This window comes from Triticum aestivum, chromosome 1B, assembly GCF_018294505.1.
Source record: "Triticum aestivum cultivar Chinese Spring chromosome 1B, IWGSC CS RefSeq v2.1, whole genome shotgun sequence".
Taxonomy (NCBI): Eukaryota; Viridiplantae; Streptophyta; class Magnoliopsida; order Poales; family Poaceae; genus Triticum; species Triticum aestivum.
The window spans coordinates 678,293,614-678,316,685 of NC_057795.1; the positions used below are offsets into that span (position 1 = coordinate 678,293,614).

The following is a 23,072-nucleotide window of genomic DNA, read 5'->3' on the forward strand; positions in this document are numbered from 1 at the left end:
TCGAGGGGGCGAATTCATCATGCAACATCAGCTGCTAACAATAAGCATGGGGAGACCGTCTCTTCATTTGACACCTATCCACCATTATTTTCAAAATGTAGCAAAAAATCGTGCAAACTTAGCACGGAGATATGGATAAACTGGGCTGGAGACGGTTAGTACGGCTAAAATGGTACGGAAATTTTATAGTTTTTCTAGAATTACCATTGATCCTAAAACCATAATTTTAAATATTGTGTTTGGCTTCAATTAATATGTTATTTAAAGAACAATGGTATTCTAGATTTTGCCCGCCGCATGTTGAAGATACGTTGCTGCAACGTTGAACAATTTAGATCCAATCCATTCATCGGTAGTCAACAGTACCAAAGAAGTATATCCCTCACTAACCCGCATGCCCACAACACATCCTTTTGGATCAACATACTATGTGCACATAGTTCATTGCCTCGCTGGTTGGTGTAACTAAGTAGTTCAACTCATGGTTCTAAATATTTTGCAACATATCCTATACATAGCACAAGATGTACACAAGTGCATACTTCCAAAAAAAATCCTCATCACATACCTGAATTACACAGTGTATAATCCTTGCAGTACAGAATTGTGCTTTGCTGTTGTAACTAGAATAGCTAGCTATAAAGAATTTGATTTCAACATCCAGAACAAATTCAGCACAACAAACATTTGTACCTGTTACCCTGTGTCTGTCAGTTCGAATAAAAAAAACGTGTGTGCCCATCGGTCAGCTCCATGCCTCGCTAAATTAAGGCCAAACTGAAGCTATGGGCATATTATGTACATACTCATAGTGATTGAGTTAACGATACCCATGCTGGTAGCCCATCGCGTCATCGGGAAGAAGATCGGCGTGGAACTGCATGCCACCGTACTCCGACAATCGGTGTGCCACCGACGGGGCGGCGGCCGTAGTGGGCTGCATGCACATGCGCCCGTAGACGTCGGCACCAGCCGGCAAAAGGTCATGTTGGTGATGTTGGAGCGCGGCAAGCGAATAGGCAGTGTCCGCACCGGTGGCCATTAGCATCCGTGCGCCGCGGTGGGCGGCCATGGGGCTTGGGTGCCCGTGGCGGCCCTCGTAGGTGGTGACGACCGTGGACGGGTCCTGCTGCGACCGCTCCACCAGCTTCTTCACCCCACACCGTGCCGCTGTGCACCGGTAGTAGCTCCTGCACGCGTTTCAGAATCTCACTTCAATGCAATGCATTGCTCTAAATGTTGTCGTAGCATATGGCTGCCCTTGCATCCGTTCCTAAATACTATAAGCCTTTGTAGAGATTCTACTATGGACCACATACGGAACAAAATGAGTGAATCTACACTCGAAATGCATCTATATACATCCGTATATAGTTAATAGTTGAATCTCTATAAAGACTTGTAGTATTTAGGAACGGAGGGAGTATTTTGCTACAATATGGCTGCCCTTACCATGCATGCATACATTCGTGCACACTTACATATTCATTGCTATCTAAATATGCATATCGTGATGCCTAATCAAGATGATTATTACATGTGATGTCTTTTGTAGAAACTTAATTTCAAGCAAGAGATTGTGTTGTTCATACTTACAAAGATGATCGTGGCAACGAAAGTGAAAGGTTTTTGTATAGAAGTTTTGTTTCTCCCCGATATCACTAACGAAAGCAAGTAGGGGTCATATTACAGTCCTGCCATTCACTCGAACATTTGGGTAGCATCTCTAACTGAAGTTGCAAGCCCGCTACAGGAGCAAAACTGAGAAATGGAAGGCGTGTTTTTCTTTTTGAAACACATATGCATATGGGTGAATGTAAGGAGGTGGTACCTTGGGAAGGAGCTGTTCTTGACGGCCTTCTGGCCATACTTGCGCCAGCGGTAGCCATCGTCGAGGTGGTCGACATCGCTCTTGGTCGCGAACGCCACACGGGAGCCACGGGCCTTCTTCTCCCCCTTCCCCTTCTTCTTTTGCTCCTTCTCATCGCTCCTGCTTCAGTCGGTCAACAGCATGAGGATCATCATTAGTGATTCTTAATTCTGCATGCATGATCTGATAATTTCGCCACGTTGACCGCCACCAGTTCAATTTCTACATGCAAAGTGGCACTAAACAGTAAGTTGCCTGGAAAACTAGCTACCGGTTCTTCTTTTATTTCATTTGATCGAAAAACAGGGGCAAATCTTTTGCCTCCGTTTCGAAAAAAAGAAAGAGATATGAGATCCCCGGTTCCATTTCATGCAAATGAAGCCACAGCGCCAACAATAACCGCGTCTGTCTCTCGATCGGTACAAAGCACCAGCGCTACAATCTAAATAGGGGTAGGGAAAACAACAATTCAAAGGATAGACATGTAACAGACACATGCCTCATCCAAGAATGATAGGATAAGATTTGTTTGTTTGAAATGGTAGTTAGGTAGGTAGGTAGGTGGCAAGTTGACGGATGGCGAGCCCTAAATCCCAGTGTTCACATCTCACGCGGTATGCCACGTGTGGCAGTATCTTCGCGTTCAGACCGGCCGGCCGAGAAAATCAATGGAAACCCAGATCGATCTGCCAAGAACACGTACCTGTGGGTGGATCTACACTTCTTCCATCTAATCGACAAAGCATATGCAAGCATGCGATAGATGATCAATCGATGGGCGAGAAATCCAACAACTTCGAGCTAGATTCAATTAGCGAACTGGATTGAATTGCCCACGTAGGTACCTGTGGTTGTGCTGATCAGCAGATCCATCCTCGTCTCCCTCCTCCGGCACCGGGCTGCCCCTCTTGCACCCGCGGGACTCGGCCCCCGCCGCCTCCCCGGACGTCGACGAGTTGGGCGTGACCGGGGTCGCGGCCTCGCCAATCACGTTCACGTCTCCCGGCGCCGGGAAGCACGGAGGCGCGTCCAGGTGCCTGGCGAGCTCCGCGGGGTCGAGGAGCCCCTGCAGGTAGTCGGTGATGCTGGAGTAGGCCGACGGCGCGACACCACCATCGTCCCCGCCGCCGCACGCCGAACGACTCTGAAAGAAGACGTCGTCCACCAGTACGTCGGCCGCGGCAGGCGGATGGTCGCCGTAGAGCTGGCCGCCGCCGCGGTCCTCTCCGCCTCCCGCTGCTGGTCCGGACATGGAGTGGTGCACGCGAGGTTTGGGAGCTGGTGAGATGGAGGCCGAGCGTTGAACGGGAGACGAGGGGAAAGGCCGGCGGGCGTTGAACGGAGGCGCAGTAGTCGTCTTTGCCCCTCTGGGAGGTGCCCTTGGGACGAAACTTGTGTGCTCGCGCGCGCGTGGTGTTAAACTACTCGTAGTAACCAGTAGTACTACGTGCTTGGATTAGCCTAAGCATTGATGAGCATAGTGTTTTTGTACGGGATGTATGGAGGGCGGATGATCGGTCCTCATCATGCTGGCTCGATCGAGATATTATTGTGTGCCCATGTGTACGCGCGTTCTATTCATTTTCCATGCGGAATGTGAGTGCTTTCGGGCGGTACACGAGTACACTCCCTGTGCGTACACGTTGATGGGGTTGGTTAGGCGTTGGGGTTGGTACGCGATTTGTTTTTTCCTTTGAGGATCTTATCATATGTAGTAGTACATGATAGAAGTAATTGCACCACAGGTCCTTGAACTTGTCATGCGTGTTTCACTTTGCTGCTCTTGTTTTAGAAGAATATCAAAAAAGAGAAGCTGGTGCCAAAACTTGGCTCGTGTGTAATAAGGTGGTTCAGAATGAACATGCGTGGCAAGTTAAAACACCGCCGATGCATTCATCTCTATATGATATCGAATTCAAACTTGTCGCCAAGGCGAAATCTAGTTGCCTCCTAGAAAAGTTTACAATTTTTTTGACAAAGATTAAAGGTTACACTTTCAGTCAAAAAGGATATCATAGTCTTTTGTATTAAAAATCAATCTATTCAATACGTTTGATCCACTGGCTAAGAGCAACTCTAGCAGACCCCACAAAACTCGCATACCCGCAAAATACCGGCGAGTATGCAGGCTCGGCCCAACTTTCTGGCCAGAACAGAGCACGCATACTCGCCCTGCCCACAAAAAATATTGCCGCGGCCCGCAACGCCCCGACCGCTATATCTACGGTTCCGCGGCTCGTTTGCGGGTCGAAACCCTAACCCCGCCGCCGCTGGACCACGCGATTCCCCACCCCATTCTCCACATTTCTTGCCGCCGGCGACCACCTCCCCCGCCTCCAGCCGCCATATGGGGCCGCATGTGGAGCTCCGGACGCGGCTCCGGCAGCATATCGGGCCGCGGAAGCGACCCGGAGCGCGAGCGGCGCGTCCACTCGGACGGCGCGAGGAAGCGCGGGGCCCGGAGGTGGACCAACCGCGGCATGTCACCGCCGGCGAGCTTCCGGCGGAGCGAGACGGAGGAGTACGACCGCCGGCGCGCGTCCTTCTCTTCCGCGAGATCTTCATACGCCGGGAGCTCCTCCTCCTCCTCCGGCGCGGGCCTTCTCCCCGTGAAGAGGAAGTGGTCGGAGGACGAGGAGGAGCCGGAGGAGCCGGACTTCGTCCCTGTCAAGGAGGAGCCCGAGTAGCCCGCTTTGCTCGGCCGCCGTGGAGTCGTCGGGCTGAAAGACTACGTCGCCGACGCCGACGCCGTCGCGGCCGCCATCGCAGAGCGAAGCGTGCGCCAGGAGGAGGAGCGCCGGCACCACGCCGAGCAGCTCGAATACCTCGAGTGGCGGCAGGCGGTCGCCGCCAACCTTGCCGCAAGGAGAAGTACGAGGAGTGGCGCCGCATCCGCGAGGAGCAGAGTTGTTTGTTTGGAATGATAGAACTAATTGCACCACAGGTGCTTGAACTTGTCATGCGCTGTTTCACTTTGCTGCTCTTTGTTGTAGAAGAATATCGAAAAAGAGAAGCGGATGCAAAAACTTGGCTCGCGTGTGTAATAAGGTGGTTCAGAATGAACATGCGTGGCAAGTTAAAACACCGCCGGTGCATTCATCTCTATATGATATAGAACTCAAACTTGTTGCCAAGGCGAAATCTAGTTTCCTCAACAAAAAAAGAGAAGTTTTCTAATTTGAACTTTGTTTCGGTACACACACGCCTCCTAGAAAAGTTTACAAATTCTTTGAAGAAGATTAAAGGTTACACTTTGAGTCGAAAAGGATATCATAGTCTTTTGTATTAAAAATCAATCTATTCAATACGTTTGATCCACTGGCTAAGAGGATCTGCAACAGCAAGCCTCAAATTCGGGCCCTCAAACGCCGTCGGACATATGCCCGGGCGCTGCCGCGGGAGGTTGAAAGAGTAGATGACAATGGATTTGTTCCGTGCATCTGGAGCGATGCCAGCTGCAGTTTATATATACGGGCAAACTTGCCGATCAAGAGAAGATTACATCAGGTTGTTACAATCTCAACTATACGCACACGTCCATGCTTATCTATACAACAAAGGGAGGTACACATCCGGTCAGGTAGTTAGGATCTCTACAATATCGCTAACACCCCCCGTCAATCACAACCCGATAGGTTGAGATTGTGACATAGCGTGCGAAGCTGCTGAACCCCAACTGGTTTCGTCAGGCCATCCACTAGCTGATCCTGTGTTGAGATGGACCGTATCTCCAGGGTCTTGCGTGCCACTCTCTCGCGAACGAAGTGGAAGTCCACCTCAATATGTTTTGTGCGAGCATGGAAGACGGGATTGGCAGCTAGGTATGTAGCACCAAGATTGTCGCACCATAACATTGGGGCTCGGGATTGATATACGCCAAGCTCCCCCAACAACGATTGCAACCAAATGATCTCCGCTGTCGCATTTGCCAACGCCTTGTACTCAGCTTCGGTGCTCGACCGTGAAACAGTCTGTTGCTTCCTCGAACTCCATGTAACAAGGTTGGAACCGAGAAACACCAGGAAGCCACTTGTGGACCGCCTGTCATCAACTGAACCTGCCCAGTCTGCGTCAGAGAATGCGCTGATGTGTGTGGAGGCTGAACGTCGAATATGTAGGCCGACCCCAGACGTGTTCTTCACATATCTCAAGATGCGTTTTACCGCTGACCAGTGTTGATCAGTTGGTGTCTGAAGAAATTGGCACACCTTGTTGACAGCGAAAGCAATATCTGGGCGTGTAAGAGTTAGGTACTGGAGCGCACCTACAACACTTCTATACCTTGTCGCATCAGCTGCTGATAACTCGGTTCCTTCTCCCCTTGATAGCTTCTCTGTATTTGACATTGGCGTCGTAACTGGCTTGCAATCAGTCATGCCTACTCGAGCCAACAGATCATTGGCGTACTTGGTCTGCAGCAGCACCGCTCCATCTCTCTTCCTCTTCACTTCAACACCGAGGAAGTAATGAAGATCTCCAAGATCCTTGATAGCAAACTCCTGTTGCAGATTTCTCACAAGTTCTGGAACAGCCCGTGGAGATGAGCTTGCTATGATTATATCATCCACATAAATTAGCATGTAGATGTGTACTCCCCCTTTGTTGTAGATGAAGAGAGAGGTGTCTGCTTTGGATGGTACAAACTCCAATTCCTGAAGTTTGGTGCTGAGCCTTGAATACCATGCCCTCGGAGACTGCTTTAAGCCATATAGGGATTTATCAAGTTTACAAACATGCCGCGGAAGCTGCGGATTGACATACCCAGGTGGTTGTCGCATATACACATCCTCCTCAAGAATGCCATGAAGAAACGCATTCTGGACGTCCAACTGATTGAGACTCCACCCTTTCGAGATGGCAAGTGACAAGATGAGACGAACAGTTGCAGATTTTACCACCGGACTGAACGTATCCTCGTAGTCGATGCCGTATCTCTGCTTAAATCCCTTGGCGACCAAGCGAGCTTTGTACCTCTCTATTGACCCATCAGCCTTCCTCTTCAACTTAAACACCCACTTGCAATCAATGAGATTACGTCCAGGCTGTGGGGGTACTAAGTGCCACGTTTGATTTTTGATCAATGCTTGATACTCTTCATCCATAGCTTTGTGCCAGTTCGGATCATCAAAGGCTTCAGTATGATCAACCGGCTCAGTTGTGGCTAGTGATGCCTGATGTCTCTGATACGGGTTATACCGTACTTTCCCTTCGGTGTACCGAGATGGAACACAGACGAGACGTCGAAGATTATGTCCCTGTTCTCCAGCAGCCATTGGTTCTGGGTTTGCTTCAGCAAGTCGAGGAGCTCGCCGCGGTCTGTCGCTGCCGCCACCGCCGCCGTCGTTGCCGCCGCCGTCACCGCCGCCACCGCCGCTGCTGGATCTGCATGGCGGCTCAGTACGCCTGGTGACCCGGCGATGCGGCCCAGTGGACGGTGCCATATGTTCTGGCGAGGCCGCCTCCATTGCAGAACTGCCAGGTAGTGTAGGAGATAGCCTTCTGTCGGCTGGCTCCAAAGCTTGCGCGGAGTCGCGCGTTGGTGTGGGCGAGGTGGTAGCAGCCGATTCGCTGCATGGTGCTCCGGTGCATGGTGCTCCGCCCGGTTGTAGCGGATTGGCCTGCATGGGAGGCAGTGTCAGAGTGCATGCCGCCTCATGCACGTCCTCATGCTCATCATCATCATGCGCCACTAGAGCTGTGTTTTCCTGCACACCAGAAACTGAAGAAAAGAGCGGCGCGAACGCCGGATCAGTCTGCTCAACAGTTTGCGGAATTGGTATAATACGACCTTGACACAATGGCTGCCCCCCTGTCTCCACACTCCCGGAACCGTAAAAATCAGAAGAAGATGGGAGGGATGGAGACCCTAGGATGTCAAGGAGTGGAGGAGCATCGCTGGACGGCTGAATTTCAGAGAATGGAAAAAGTTGTTCGTCAAAGACAACGTCTCGCGAAACATAGACACGTCCAGAGGAAATATGCAAGCACTTGTAGCCTTTATGCATGCTACTGTACCCCAAGAAAACACACCGCTTAGATCGGAACTGTAATTTGTGATTGTTGTAGGGACGGAGACATGGCCAGCATGCACATCCAAACGTTTTGAGGAACGAATAATCAGGAGAGACGCCAAACAACTTGGTGAGAGGAGTAGCAAACTGAATAGTTTTACTAGGAAGTCGATTGATCAAAAAACATGTTGTTTGGAAGGCAACATCCCAAAAACGGAGTGGCATGGAAGCTTGGGCCAGAAGGGTGAGGCCAACATCGACGACATGACGATGCTTACGTTCAGCCGAGCCGTTCTGTTGGTGTGCGTGGGGGCATGAAACGGTGTGAGAGATGCCAATCTTGGTGAAAAACGAATTCAATTTCTCGTATTCGCCGCCCCAATCTGATTGGACACGAATAATTTTCTTATTAAAGAGGCGTTCAACATGTGCTTGGAACTGAAGAAAGACACGCTCCACATCGGATTTATGTTTCAGACAATAAAGCCAAGTAAATTTGCTGAAATCATCGATAAAACTGACATAAAACTTGAACCCTCCGGATGAAAGACACGCAGGTCCCCATACATCGGAGAAAATTTGTTCAAGCGGAGAAGATGACACACTGCTAGACTTAGGGTAAGGGAGCTGATGGCTCTTGCCCTGTTGGCACGCATCACAGATGGTGCTTTTATTGGACTCGCTTGTAGACGGAAGACGATGACTTCTAAGAACTTGATCAACGACTAAAGACGCCGGATGCCCAAGCCGGCGATGCCACCTCTCTCGGCTGGGAACGGAAGTGAGGAAGGCATGCTTCTGGTTGGCTTTATTGCTGGGAACAGGGTACAACCCCCTCTCACTGGGTCCTTGATGAAGAACCTTCCTCGTAGCCCGATCCTTGATAACAAAATAGTAAGGGTGAATTTCAAGAAAAATATTGTTGTCACAAGCGAGTCTATGACCAGAAAGAAGATTTTGGCTAGCATCTAGGACGTGCAAGACATTTTTCAACCGAAGATTACGGTGGGGAGTATGAATGAGGGATTGACCGATGTGAGCAATGGTCATACCTGATCCGCTAGCTGTGTGCACCTGATCCTTGCCGGTGTAGGGCTCGCGGATGTTCAACTTGTCGAGGTCCGCCGTGATGTGCTCCGTGGCTCCGGTGTCCAAGTACCACACGGGGTCGACGTTCTGTGACGTGGAGATGTGGGCGGCGCGAGGTTCTTCCATCTGGTAGTTCTGATTGAAGCGGTTGTAGCAGTTTAGCGCCTCGTGCCCCACCTTGCTGCAGATTTGGCACCGCACCTTGGGCGGGCCAGAGTTGTTGAAGCCGCCGCCGCCCGGGCCGGGGTAGCCGCCGCCGCCACCGCCGCTGCTGCGGGAGTTGCTGCCGTTGTTGGAGCTGCGTGGCTGCTGCTGCTTCTTGCCTTGGTTGTTGTAGCCACGGCTGCCACCGTTGCCGTTGCCATTGCCGCCGCCCCCGTTGCTGCCATTGCCGCGGTACTGACCGCGGTTTCCACCACCGCCACGGCTAGCGCTGTTGGCAGAGATGTTGTAGCCGCCTCCACTGCCTTCCTGGCGGAGCTCGAAGTCGAGCATGTGTGCGAAGAGGTCGTCGACGGTGACATCCCCCGCCTGAGTGGTGACCGACGTAACGAGCGGATCATAGGAATTGTCCAGCCCTGTGAGCAGATACGTGACGAGGTCGTCGTCTCCGGTGGAGGCGAGCATGTCGGAGAGAGTCTTGACGCGGCCAAAATACTCCGTCACCGTCAGGTCCTTCTTCTGGATGGTGGCCAACTGCTTACGCAGCTGCATGATCCTCGCCTTGGAGTGCGAGGCAAACATCCGCTCCAGCATCGCCCAGACGGTGGCCGGTGAGGTGTGCAGCGCCACCCTCGCTAGCACTTCAGGAGCGAGTGTCGACGGGAGGCCCGAGAGAACGAGCGCCTCCTGTGCAGCCCAGACGCCATGGGCTAGGTTATCAACCAGCTCGGCGTTGGCTTCAGATGATGCCGGCACACGCCTGGGGGGAGCAACCGAAGACCCGTCGACGAAGCCAAACAGATGATGGCCTCGCAAGATCGGAACGATCTGCGCCCTCCATAGCAGGTACATGGCGCCGGCGAGCTTGACGGTGACCAGCTGGGCGAAGTTGGGGACGGATACAGAGGGCGATGCCATGGCGCCGGCGAAGGTGGAAGTGATGGCGCCGGACGTCTGCCCAAGGAGCGCACCAGTGGTGGATGAGTTGGTGGAAGGGGAAGTCATGGTGTTGGACGTCTCAAGGTTTCAGAGAAGGAGGCTCTGTTACCATGAAAGAGTAGATGACAATGGATTTGTTCCGTGCATCTGGAGCGATGCCGGCTGCAGTTTATATATACAGGCAAACTTGCCGATCAAGAGAAGATTACATCAGGTTGTTACAATCTCAACTATACGCACACGTCCATGCTTATCTATACAATAAAGGGAGGTACACATCCGGTCAGGTAGTTAGGATCTCTACAATATCGCTAACAGAGGTGACCTCATTAAAGCGGAGATAAAGCAGAGAAGCACTAGTAGAAAAAGGGCCTAATGTGAAGCTCATTAGCCCGGGTTTGTAATTGAACCGGCACTAAGTGTCGGTTTCAATGGCTAGGCGGGCGGCCCTCATTAGTACCGGTTCGTGGCGAACCTTTAGTACCGGTTCGTGCCATGAACCGGTACTAAAAAGGTGGTGGCCTTTAGTACGGGTTAGTGGATCCAACCGGTACTAAAGACCCCCCCCCCCTTTAGTACGGGTTCGTGCCACCAACCAGTACTAAAGGGGTGCGCTGCCACCCGCAGTGCATAATGTTTAATCCCACCTCGCTAGTTGAGAGAAGCTCGCACCGGTTTATAAGCCCCGTCGCGGCTACCGTATCGAGCTCCTCTCTAAGTAGGCCTTTGTGGACCTATTGCAAGTCTTCTGCCATGTGGGGCCTACTGGGCCGTACGGGCCTGCATCTTGGCCCAACTAGAGGTTGGGTTTCTAGTGGTATGCAGGCCGTGCTGGCCCAGTAGGTGGGCTGTTTTTGCTTTATTTCAAAAAAAAACGATACTAAAGGTCTCCCCGCCCCCGGCGCTGGCTCGTGCCACGTGGTGGCCCTTTAGTGGCGGTTCGTGCTGAACTGGTACTAAAGAGGGGACCTTTAGTCTCCACCCTTTAGTGCCGGTTACAGAACCGGCACTAAAGGGCCTTACGAACCGGTAATACAGCTCGGTTCTGCACTAGTGAAGGGCATAGGAAATCACCATTTCCTCGTCAACCCTTCCCCTTGCGGTCGTCGGTGCGGCTGTGCCCCTCCGTGTAGGCGTTGGTGTGCGGCTTCCCATCACATCCGAGTCATCGGCGCTGCGTTTCCGAGCGACAGATACTGTGGAACTAGAGTTGCCACTGTCCCCTGGTCCAGCCACGACCACCTCAAGGTGATACGGAGCGCAACCTCCTCCACGTCATCCGGCTCCGCATCGCGCAACAGGCTTGACCAGTCGTCGGAGCAGCCGGATCCGACACCGGAGCCGGCGTTGCTGTCGTTGTTGGCCGTCGATCGGAAGTGAATGGGACTTGGAGTGCAGAAGACCGAGGGAGAGGGAGTGGAGTGAACTAATTGATTTCGGTCTAGGGTTTGGCTTGATGGGCATATTGGGGGGGGGCATGATGGATGGGCCAGACCAACATGGCGGATGCGTCCAGACCTCCCCATATTCGGTCTAGATTTGGGCTTGATATGATGGGTACCAGAAAGCCGGGACGTTTGGGGCGGATTTGAGGTGCCCATCTTTATAGATGCTCTAATACGTCGAAGTCTTTTTAAATAGCTTTAAGATTACAAAAACGTGTTACGGAGGGGGTCCACCACGTTTTGACGCTCTGAGGCGATAGCTGGTGATCACGAGGTGACCGTGCGGCTGTGCTAGGGTTAGGGTTTCGGCAACGGGGGTGGCTTGGTTCCAGCGGCGATCTAAGAGGGCGACGGCACTCTTGTTGATCTCCGGCTGGCTGATCTGCGACCTTGGCCTGCAGCGGTGCTGATGACAGGGGGTGCAGGAGGGAAGACGCCGATGGCTACTCCGATGCGATCGAAGATGCCTCCGCCCACGTCGACGGCGATGCCGAAGGCGGGGAGGGAGACGGGATCCACCGGTCAGGGGGTGGCAAAATCCCTTGTGGAGAGCAGAACGTCGGATCCGTCGGCTAGCCTTTCGGATAGACTGAGCGGGATGGCGCTGATGGAGAAGGAAGAAGAGGGACTAGTTTTTGAAGATCCAAATCCGAACATCCAAAAACGCCATAGATGGGCGGCAGTGGGCAAAGTATGTTCACCAAGGCCGCTGAAGATGTCTGCACTCAAGAAGACCATGCCAAGGGCTTGGGGGCTCCATAAGGAGGCAAAATTCAAAGAGATAGGCCCGAAAATTATCTCAGTGCAGTTCGGGAGTGAAGGAGACTGGCATCATGTCCTCAATAATGAGCCGTGGCAATACGATTTTGGGGTCCTGGTGATGAAGGATTATGAAGGTGATAAGAGGCCCTCGGAGATGGTTTTTGACACAATAGATGTATGGGTGAAGGTGGATGATTTACCACCAGATAAGAGGACTGATGCGTTTGGCAAAGCACTTGGCAACTGGCTGGGTGAGGCTGTAAAAGTGGATGTGGACAGAGAGGGTCTTGCAAGAGGAAATCAGTTGAGGTTCAGAGCTAAAATTTCTGTCTACGAACCCCTAGTCAGGGGCTTCTTTCTGAGGAAATCTCGCGATGATGCGGAGAAGACATGGTTTGATTTCTCTTATGAAAAAGTCCCTCATTTTTGCTTTGACTGTGGTCGGTTGGTTCATGTTAATGGTGTGTGTGAACCACCGGTGGAATCATCCGCACAATGGGGTAGCTGGCTTCGGTCTGGCCAAGGACGTAATGCCTCCAGCAAGGAAGGGGCGGCAAGTGGAGCGGCTAGCAGTGGAAATAGCATGGGGAGCTCACGTGTTGGCGAATCTAAGGAGGGGAAGCCGGAAAACATACGGGTGAAAGATCTGCCTACAAAGAGAAATTTGGGAGCGGAGTTCTCCAGATATGAAGATCAACGCACTGACGTTTATCAGGGGAGGCGAGTGGATGAGGAAGTGGTTAGTCCACATAAAGATCGGTTTATGAGAGACGCGGAGAGGGTCAGTGACCTTCGGGATGAATTGGAATCAAGGAGAGAGAATGACCTTAGAGAGAAGTTGGTGGAGAGGCAGACCCAACGAGAGAGAGAAGGCGATATGGAGGGAGGAAGAGACAGAAGGGGTAAGGACAAAGTTATAAATCAGGGACAAGATTATGCAGAAGCAGGTCGGGTTAGCCCACGGGGGCAACCCGGTATGCATGGGGCGCATGCAAGGCCTCGTGGTCGCTACGTGAGGAAGCCAAGGAAGCCTTTTGAGGCGGGACAAAGAGAGTGCTTCTGGGATGGATTTGATTATGAAGGAAGAAAGAGGAGGCCACGTCAGGTGTGGGTGCCTAAAGGTGATCCAGGTAGGAGGGGAAATACAGATGTTTTCATTCGCGATACAAGGCGAAAAACTACCTCAGTGTTTGAACGCATCTCAGATGACATGAATGGATCGGCGGACCCCGACTCCCGGGGCCGCCGGGGACAATGAATATCCTTGCCTGGAACTGTCGAGGATTGGGGTTGGACTCGACAGTAGGCGAACTACGTGACCTGATACGGTCCCGCAACCCAGTGGTGGTTTTCTTGAGTGAAACAAAGAAGAGGGCAGGGGCGATGGAAAAATTAAAATGGAGTTTGGGTTTCAGAAGTGGTGTAGCGGTGAGCTGTGTGGGAAGAAGTGGTGGGCTGGCTCTGTGGTGGAGAGAACATGTGCAGGTATCCATTAGGCCGTGGTGCCAATATTTTCTGGACGCGAAAGTGGAGGTAGACGGTAAAACCTTTAGAATCACTGGATTCTATGGGGAACCAGACACTGAGAAGAGGAAAAAATCTTGGGATGCATTAAGATACCTACGATCACAAGATAATCTCCCGTGGCTTTGTGTGGGTGATTTTAATGAAGCTATGTTCCAATCCGACCAGCAGGGGGGAATTTGAGGAGCTTTGCACAGATGGAAGACTTCAGAGACTGTGCAGCGGAATGTGGCCTAGCGGACCTGGGTTTCACTGGGTATAGATACACCTGGGACAATAGGAGAGATGGTGACGCAAATATCCAGGTCCGGCTTGACCGTGCAATGTGCACGGATGATTTTCTGGAGTTGTTCCCGGAAACGTTTGTGGAGCATATAATCACGGAGGAATCTGATCATCTAGCCCTACTAGTGCATGTGATGGAGACGGCTCCAACACAGAGACAAAGGGGGGCGTTTCCTTTTAGGTTTGAAGAAGCATGGACTAAGCATGCAGATTATGAGCGCATGGTTGCGGATGCGTGGGAAGCAGCGAGTTCGGGAGGCAGTGGAATAGCAGCCGTCTGGGAGAAGATCCATCAAGTTTCGGCGGATATGCAGCGGTGGAGCCGGGCTATTTTTGGGTCTATTCGAAGACAAATCTCAAAGCTCAAAAATCAGCTGGAAGACGCTAAGGTTAGAGCACTGGAGACGGGTACCTCACTGGAGGTACGCGATCTTGAAGGCCAGTTGAGAGAAATATATGCGAGAGAAGAGGTATACTATAGGCAACGATCTCGTGTGGATTGGCTAAAGGAAGGTGATCAAAACACAAAATATTTCCAGGGACGGGCCTCTCACAGAAAGAGGAAAAATACTGTACGTGCGTTGCAACGCAGCGACGGCACAAAGTGTATGGTGGATGAGGATATGAGGGAGATGGCGGCGTCCTTCTATGAGTTGTTGTTCACCTCTGAGGGGTCCATGGGCGTACAGGAACTGCTGGAGATCATCAACCCAACAGTCACGGTACAAATGAACGAGAAGCTGGTGCAAAGAGTGACAGATATGGAGATTGAGGAAGCGTTGTTTCAGATGGGGCCAACAAAGGCCCTGGGTCCGGACGGGCTACCTGCGCTCTTCTACCAACGGCACTGGCCGATGGTAAAGGACGATGTGTGCCGGGCGGTTAGGGATTTCCTTGAGGGTGTGGCCGCGCCAGAGACTTTCAACGCCACAACGATTGTGATGATTCCAAAAGTTAACTCACCGGAGTTGCTTTCGTAGTTTCGTCCGATAAGCTTATGTAATGTTTTGTACAAAGTGGCAGCGAAGGTTCTTGCGAACAGGCTCAAATGCATTCTGCCTGTGCTTATCTCTGAGGAGCAGAGTGCCTTTGTACCAGGTAGGCTCATAACGGACAACGTGTTGGTTGCATATGAGTGTGTCCATGCGATCAGAACCCGAAAAAGGAAAAAACCTCTGTGTGCTGTCAAGCTCGACATGACGAAGGCTTACGATAGAGTGGAGTGGATGTTTCTCGAAAATATGTTATCAAAAGTCGGGTTTGCGGAGGGTTGGATCGCTATGGTTATGAGATGTGTGACATCTGCCATATTCACGGTGAAGTTGAATGGGGGGCTTTCTAGAGTTTTTCTCCCATCCAGAGGTCTAAGACAAGGGGACCCCCTATCCCCCTACTTATTCTTGTTCTGTGTCGAAGGTTTCTCGGCTATGCTAAAGAAAGCACAAGATGAAGGAAGTATAAAAGGGGTGGGTTTTGGGGGTACTGGCCCCCAAGTCACACACCTTCTGTTTGCTGATGATAGTATAGTGTTCATGCAGGGCACTGTGGAAAATATTCAGGAGCTAAAGAACATCTTGGCTACATATGAGCTCGCTTCTGGACAAAAATTCAACCTCCAGAAATCATCAATTTTCTTTGGGAAAGGTTGTGAACAGCAGCAAAAAGAGGTTCTGAAGCACACCATTGGCATTGAGCAAGAGGCGTTGAGCGAGAGATATCTAGGCCTACCTACTGTTGTCGGGAGATCTAAAGATGGATCTTTTAAATATGTAACGGAAAGTTGTAAAGGCAAGGTTACGGGCTGGAAAGGACAAGGCCTATCGAAGAAGGCACGAGAAGTGCTCGTTAAGTCAGGGCTCCAGGCAACCCCAACTTTCACCATGACTTGTTTCCACCTATCTAAGAAGATGTGCGGGAAATTGACATCAATCTCTTCGAAATTCTGGTAGGGTGACAAGGATGGTGAAAGGAAAGTGCATTGGATCGCATGGGATAAAATGTGCCAGTCTAAACGGATCGGAGGGATGGGGTTCCGGGATTATGAAGCTTTTAACCAAGCGCTCTTGGCCAAGCAAGCGTGGCGGATCCTACAGGTGCCGAACTCTCTTTGTGCTAGGGTCCTTCGAGCGCGGTACTTTAAAGAGAGCTCAATTCTGAGTGCTACCTGCCCAGCGGGGGGTTCGTATACTTTCAGGAGTATACTCCATGGGCGTGACCTGCTTCGAGAGGGCATCATTTGGCAGATTGGAGATGGCAAATATGTGAATATTCACCATGACCCATGGATTCCGAGACAAGGGAGCCTGCTGCCACTGGGCGCAGTGTTTCAACAGGGGGTAGTGAAGGTAGCAGACCTGTTAGATCACTCGGGCACTGCATGGAATAATAGCAAGATTGAGAACTTGTTCTCACCTGATGATGCTGATGATATAAAACAGATTGCGGTGGGTGGCCCTGGGATTAATGACTATATTGCCTGGAATTACACCAAGGATGGGAAGTTCACAGTTAGATCTGCATATCACCTACGGATGAGCCTCAACTCAGCAAGGCTGGGACGGCCGGGACCCTCCTCGGCCTCCTTTACTCACCGGGGATGGCTGGCCATGTGGGACACAGACGCACCGAGTAAAGCAAAAGTACATATGTGGCGACTGATGAGGAATGGCCTGGCTACGGGGACGGAGTTGCTGCGTCGACGTATTAAGGCTGGAGTCTTCTGTATGGCCTGTGGAAGGGAAGAAGATGGTCTCCATAGGTTTTGGGGGTGTCCACACTCAATGTGCTTCTGGAGGCAGCTTAGCTCGGAGATGGGAATCTCGGTGGCAAACCCACCATGCAGTATTGATTCCCAGAGCAAGCTTGAGAAGTGGTTGCTGGAATGGTTTGCACAGGCAGACGAAAGAGAGAGATCGGTGATGGTGCAGGCAACATATAACCTTTGGTTAGCGAGAAATGATGAGAGGGATGGACGCAAGATTATAGAGCCCCATGAGTTATCAAGCACGACTGCTGTTTTTATCAATGAATGGGCTGAGGTGCATAGGAAGGAGGCGAGGGAGACGGCGCAATCGGTGCAGCAAGCGTGGGCTAGGCGAGGGAGACGGCGCAATCGGTGCAACAAGCGTGGGAGCCTCCAGATGCTGGCTGGACTAAAGCAAATGCTGACGAATCGGTGTGCAAACACAGGCGAAAGGGAGGCATTGGGGTGGTGCTGCGGGATCATGAAGGTGCATTCAGGGCGGCAGCCTGTCAACCCCTAGGAGAGGTGGCCGACCCGGAGAAAGCCGAGTTGCTGGCGTGCAAGAAGGCGGCGCAACTGGCGACAAGCATGGGCGTGAGGCACCTGCATTTGGAGAGCGACTCAGCCCGCATGGTGGCGATGATCACAAAAGGAGAGAAGAATTTGTCCGCTCTAGGGCCGATTGTGGAGGAGGTTAAAGCTTTATTAGGTACATTTGTTTCATTTCGTGTCTCGTGGGTGCGCCGTAGCGCAAACACCGTCGCGGATAGGTTAGCTAAGGTGGGAATGGGAGATGAACTATCCCAAGTTTAGCTCTCTTCCCCCCAGACTTTGTTTTGGATGCTGTATCGGATGAGATCCCTAGTTTTGTTTCATAATAAATAAAGCGGCGGCAGTTACCATAAAAAAAATAGCTTTAAGATTCATGTGAACATAGGGTGCACCGGAAGCAAAACTCTTGTAATCAGTTGGAAGATTTCATGGTTTAATTAGCATCATAGCCTTCATCGTTCTGATTAAGTTACCGCTGCTGTTGATGGAGCACTGGATCGCAAGCGCGAGCCGTGTGTGCCACGCACGTACTCCCTCCGTCCGAAAATGCTCGTCATCAAAATGAATAAAAACATGTATCTAAAACTAAAATACATCTAGATACATCTTCTTTTATCCATTTTGATGACAAGCATTTCCGGACGGAGGGAGTAATATACTAGGTACGGCGCCATTGATTCCGGGCCGGCCTGCCGTAATCCGGCCCGTTGTCCCCTCGCTTTCGATCGCTGTCCGCGGTCCAGGTCTGCGCACGCACGCACGCACGCACCCGCGCGCCATGACAAATGCGCATACGACCACGCCGCTGGTACGAGTCTGTCCACGTCGGAACTACCATATGTGGGCGCGTGGAGCGGTGGAGCCACCGCCCACCAGTGGAGCCGTCGGTGGCATTATATCTACGTACGTCGTCTTCCAGTCGTGCGCGCACGCCTTGTGCACCGGTTCCTTCCTTCGTGCCAAAGAAAAGAGCGCGATCGTGATTTCACGTGCTTTTGGTCGAATGCTGCAACGTGATGGGCGTGCGCCATACGTGATACTACCATTTGAAGTATACACATTTTTGATTTCATTTGAAAAAAGGAAAACACTTTTTATCTCTAGTCTGATAGGAGACCATCGCCGGACCTGTGCGCCGCCGTCGATTCTATTCAATCTCACCACGTCATCGATCATCGCAGCCACCTTTCCGCCCAGATGTCCTTCTACTCTCTCGCCTCCTACGAATCTTCCCCGAGCTCGTCATCAATCGCGCACTGCATGCGCACGCTCTGGATCTGCCGCCGCCTTCTTCCACGGTCCCATCTTCAGGAGCGATCAACACATTCATCTTGCCAGGCCGTACTGCTGTCGACGTCGCCACGAAGCCAGACAACACCACCTCCCTGCACATGTCCATCTTCACACATCTGATGCCAAGAACCCGATGCGCCACGCCGCCGTCGACGTTGTAAATGCCACACCGCTCCACCTTCTGACCCCTCCCGCACCCTACTCCAAGACGATGCCCCTAGGAAGGGGGATGACGTTGCGCACCGTCGTCGTCTGATCCAGAAAATCCAGATCTTGGATTTCCCCTGGAGTAGCCCGAGCGAGGAGACGAGAACTGCAAGACGATGCCTTCATTTGGGTAACAACGCAAAGATGACGCCATCGTCCACCATGACCAAGGTCGGCTTAGTTTTCACCGGCAGTTGCGCCTCCGCATCCTCGCCGCCGGCAGCCATCGACGGGCCATATTGGGACGGAACCCGGCCCAGACAAACGTGACGCAACAACACCTCCATAGCCAAGACCTCCACGGGCAGGGTTGGGGAAGATGCCATCCCACCCCATCGAGACGCGCCACGAGCACCACCACCCGCCGAGAAGAAGGTCACTGGCCGCGGTTGAAGGAGCACCGAGCCACGCGCCAGGTCGAGCCACCCCCGCCAGATCAATTCGCCATTGTGGTGGGGACCAAACGCGCGAGGGGAGACCGGGGCACCCGCACGAGAATCCGACGTGGCCGCGCCATAGAGCGACGACGGGAAAGGCCCCGCCGCCGCGGTCATCCACCGCCAGCCTTTGCCTAACGGCGATCAGGCGGCGGCGAGGAGATTAAGAGAAATATGAGATGTGGAAACGGATATAGTATAAAAATATGCTCTCAACTACTTCATCCTAGCGCCACTTTACTAGTTACGGTGCCATAGTAGCAATAAAAATATGTCTCGCCAAGTACGTCTTTGGTTAGCTTGGGGCAACCCCAGCAGCTCGCAGTTCAATTGGATGTGACTTGCTTTGATCAGCGGAAGGTTCCTGTACCCGTACGGGCAGAAAGCAAAACTAAAATAGAGACTATCAATTAGCGGGATATACTCCCTCCATCAAAATCATAAGACAGTTGAGAACCCGGTGTATGATCCGGTTGTACTGCCCTGAACTACTCTGTTTTCTGTTTCCTGATTATTATACATCGCAATTGTTAAAAATTCGTACAATTTTCCCAAAGATAAAAATGGCTCTGCTATTTTCTAACAGAATCCAGGTGTCCTAAAGTTGGACATCACTTAGGTTGCAATTGTATTTGTAAAATGTTACTGCTTCCGAACCTGCATGTTATGTATGAAGTGACGACGGGATGATAATATACTATAATTGGTATTAATGTAAATGCGCAGGAAGTCGATCGATTTAACATTTTATAAGAAACTTATAAATTATTGGTATATAAAAAGAACAACACTTAAATCATTAACTTCCAGCCATTTCCATAACACACACCTAAAAACTCTCTTGAGACGGTGGAGATTCGGGAAGATTAGGAACAGCGATGATGGGGCTCCTCACAACATGTCGCGTGGACACCCAGCTCAAGCTTCCCTCCACATGTTTTTGTCCATGAACGCCCTTGCCACTCACTGACACGCTGAATGTCTTCTTCTCCCCGGCCTTCGAGAACACCAGCTTGTTCGGGGTGACGCGTGCTGTAAGTGACTTGGGCATGTCCAGCTTCGCAACGTATGTCGATGATGGCGGCCCGACGTTCGTCACCGTCCGATTCACCATCAAGGCAGTCGGCTTCAGTGGCACAGTTATAGTTGGGTAGTTGAGCTCAACATCTCTGACCTTTGGTAGCTTTGCGCAGGTCAAGCTCTTGTTACGCACGATGGTTGCCAGGCCTCTATCACCGAGGAGCCAGCAGATGTAGCCAGCATAGTCGATGACACCCAGGTCGTACACCAAGCCAGGGTCAGCGGCTCTTGTTGGATTCACATGGCCCACGCCCATCGCGTACGCGTCCGCTTTCCCGTGCTTCTCGTCCAAGACCGAGCCGCCGGTGCTATTAACAACGTACGCCGTCGTCATCATGGCCGACTTGACGGCCGCCGGGGACCAATCGGGATGCAAGCCCTTGATAAGTGCTGCAACACCACTGATGTGTGGCGCTGCCATGGATGTGCCGGATAATATGTTGAAAGGGCCTATTTTGGACTCCGTCCACGGAGAAGCAGCGAGGATGTTGAGCCCCGGCGCCAATATGTCTGGTTTGAGCACGCCGGGGAAATGCTTGCTTGGACCTCGAGAAGAGAACGACGCCACTACAGGGGCCGGACGATAGCCAAGGAATGTATTGTGGTACGAGAAGCTCGCGCGTGCCCATCTGCTTGATGATGATGCCGCGTAAGCTCTGAGGACGGCGCTCATTTGCACCACACCGGAGTTGTCGTCATCAAGAGTAACCGTGTAGCCATCGGATGCCTTGTTGACGAGCACTACACCGGCCGCGCCGGCTTGCAGTATGGAATCGACGAACCAAGGAGCCTCCGAGTCACAGACCACGATCTTCTGGGCGACAACATGGTTAAGCATGTAGTTACAGTCCCGCTGTGCCTCGGAGTAGAGGAGTGGATACATCTTTGACATCGGCTTTGCCACCTGGTTAAGCGCTTCACCGTGAAGGCTCATGCCGTTGCCGAGATTGACGCCAACATCAAAACTTCGATCCACCGAGCCGGCAGCGACTGTGATCAACCATGGTGCATCGTTTTTGATTGAATGTGGCTCGGCTCCGTCATTACCACCACTGCAAACCACAACAATACCCTTTGACATGGCACTGAATAAGCCGATCGCGATGGGGTCCTTATCGAACTTGTCACCGAGGCCAATGGAGATTGAGAGCACGTCCACCCCATCCTTGATTGCCGCGTCGAGGCCAGCTAATATGTCAGACTCATAACAACCCACACTATTGCACACCTTGTACATGGCGATATGGGCACCGGGAGCAACCCCAGATGCGGTGCCCGCTGCCATGCCATGATATGACGCGTTGATGATGAAGTTACCAGCCGCCGTGGATGAGGTGTGTGTGCCATGCCCGTCTTCATCGTCAGTGTCTTCGTGTTTAACGAATGACTTGGCACCGATGAGCTTGTTGTTGCACCGGGTCGCCTTGCACGAGCCCTTCCACCTTGCCGGGGGCGACGGGATGTCGCGATCATCGAATGAACCGTGTTTTGCATAGATGCCGGTATCGAGCAAGCCAACAATGACCCCCTTACCGTAGCTAGCGTCCCTCCAAAACCCGGTGCTGTTCCTCAACCCAAGGAACTTTGGTGTGCGCGTGGTCATGAGGTACCGTGTCTTCTCCTTGAATGCCCGCACGAACCCCGGTTTCTTGGCAACTGCATCAAGCTCCCCATCAGTGAGCATTGTGGCGAAGCCGCTAAACACCTTGGTGTAAGAGTGCACAAGACGTGCCTTGCCCGAGTCGCCATCACGCGAACTGGGCAAAAAGGACTCATAACAATGATGGTACATGTCTTCATCGGCATTAAAGGGTGGTGGCTCAACGAGCACGATGTAAGTGTGGTAGGCAGAGGTGTTGGTAGCACCCTGTTGTACCCTTACAGAAGCTTGATTAAGATAGCATAGTATGGGTGTAGGAGAGAAGATTGCAATCAAGAGAAGCGACACTAAGAGGTTGGCTAACGATGCCATTGTACAATACCTAGTCGAGGAAGAAGATGATGGTGATTCTTTTCCGGCACTCGGTGCTCTCAATTTATACACATCCCACCAATGGTATGTCATGATATTTTTCCTAACAAATAAATGAGATATGTGATCTTGCCGTATCTTGTTTTAAGATTAATTGCATGAAGCAATATATGCATTTTGGTGTCTTTGATGCTCATAGTGAGAAGAAATGTCAAGATATTAATGTGGCACATTTGCAAAATATATGTGTGTTGTGTAGTACTATTAATGTACATGCTGAGATGAATTCTAGAAGCAATTAATGTGCATATTATTTGCAAAATATATGTGTGTTGTGTAGTATTAATGTGCATGGTGAGACGAATTCTAGAAGCAATTAATGTGCATATCCCGCTACTAGTATGCATGATTATTTGCAAATTGGTTGGATCCATACACTCAGTTCGTGTAATCTTCCTAAATAACTTTCATCATATTTTGCCATTAATTCTAGATTTTTTTTAAAAGAGTGTGAGTAATTTCAGATGCAAAAATATTGCAATGGTTGCCTTTGCAATCAAGAGAAGCGGTGCTAAGAGGTTGGTCAACGATGTCATTATACAACACCTGGGTGAGGAAGAAGATGACACTATTTTTTTTTCTATGAAAAAAACTCATCCTCTCTCTCCGGCATTTTCTTGAGCATCCTATGACCGACTCCC

The 23,072-nt window shown here is 51.4% G+C and overlaps 2 protein-coding genes across 3 annotated transcripts; both read right to left on the minus strand.

Annotated features, from left to right (window-relative positions):
- Positions 1–539: 539 nt before the first annotated feature.
- On the minus strand, positions 540–3,353 carry LOC100192150 (WRKY transcription factor 71). 2 transcript variants are annotated; one of them, XM_044567867.1, is made up of 3 exons: positions 2,716–3,353; positions 1,832–1,993; positions 540–1,190 (listed from the first exon to the last, which is right to left on the minus strand). In XM_044567867.1, the coding sequence occupies exons 1-3, from the start codon at positions 3,120–3,122 to the stop codon at positions 821–823; spliced, it is 939 nt and encodes a 312-aa protein (XP_044423802.1). In that variant the 5' UTR covers positions 3,123–3,353; the 3' UTR covers positions 540–820. The 2 variants fall into 2 exon arrangements, with proteins under 2 accessions (XP_044423802.1, XP_044423808.1); XM_044567873.1 differs by having other exon boundaries at positions 1,832–1,990; positions 2,716–3,347.
- Positions 3,354–20,148: 16,795 nt separating this feature from the next.
- On the minus strand, positions 20,149–22,371 carry LOC123082391 (subtilisin-like protease). Its single transcript, XM_044504735.1, has one exon. The coding sequence runs from the start codon at positions 22,369–22,371 to the stop codon at positions 20,149–20,151; it is 2,223 nt and encodes a 740-aa protein (XP_044360670.1).
- Between the last annotated feature and the right edge of the window lie 701 nt (positions 22,372–23,072).

Coding starts and splice junctions, on each gene's coding strand:
- LOC123082391 (XM_044504735.1), bottom strand. CDS start 22,371: ATGGCATCGTTAGCCAACCTCTTAGTGTCGCTTCTCTTGATTGCAATC.
- LOC100192150 (XM_044567867.1), bottom strand. CDS start 3,122: ATGTCCGGACCAGCAGCGGGAGGCGGAGAGGACCGCGGCGGCGGCCAG. Junction 1,994..2,715: donor GCTGATCAGCACAACCACAG/GTACCTACGTGG, acceptor GACCGACTGAAG/CAGGAGCGATGAGAAGGAGC. Junction 1,191..1,831: donor AAGAACAGCTCCTTCCCAAG/GTACCACCTCCT, acceptor AAACGCGTGCAG/GAGCTACTACCGGTGCACAG.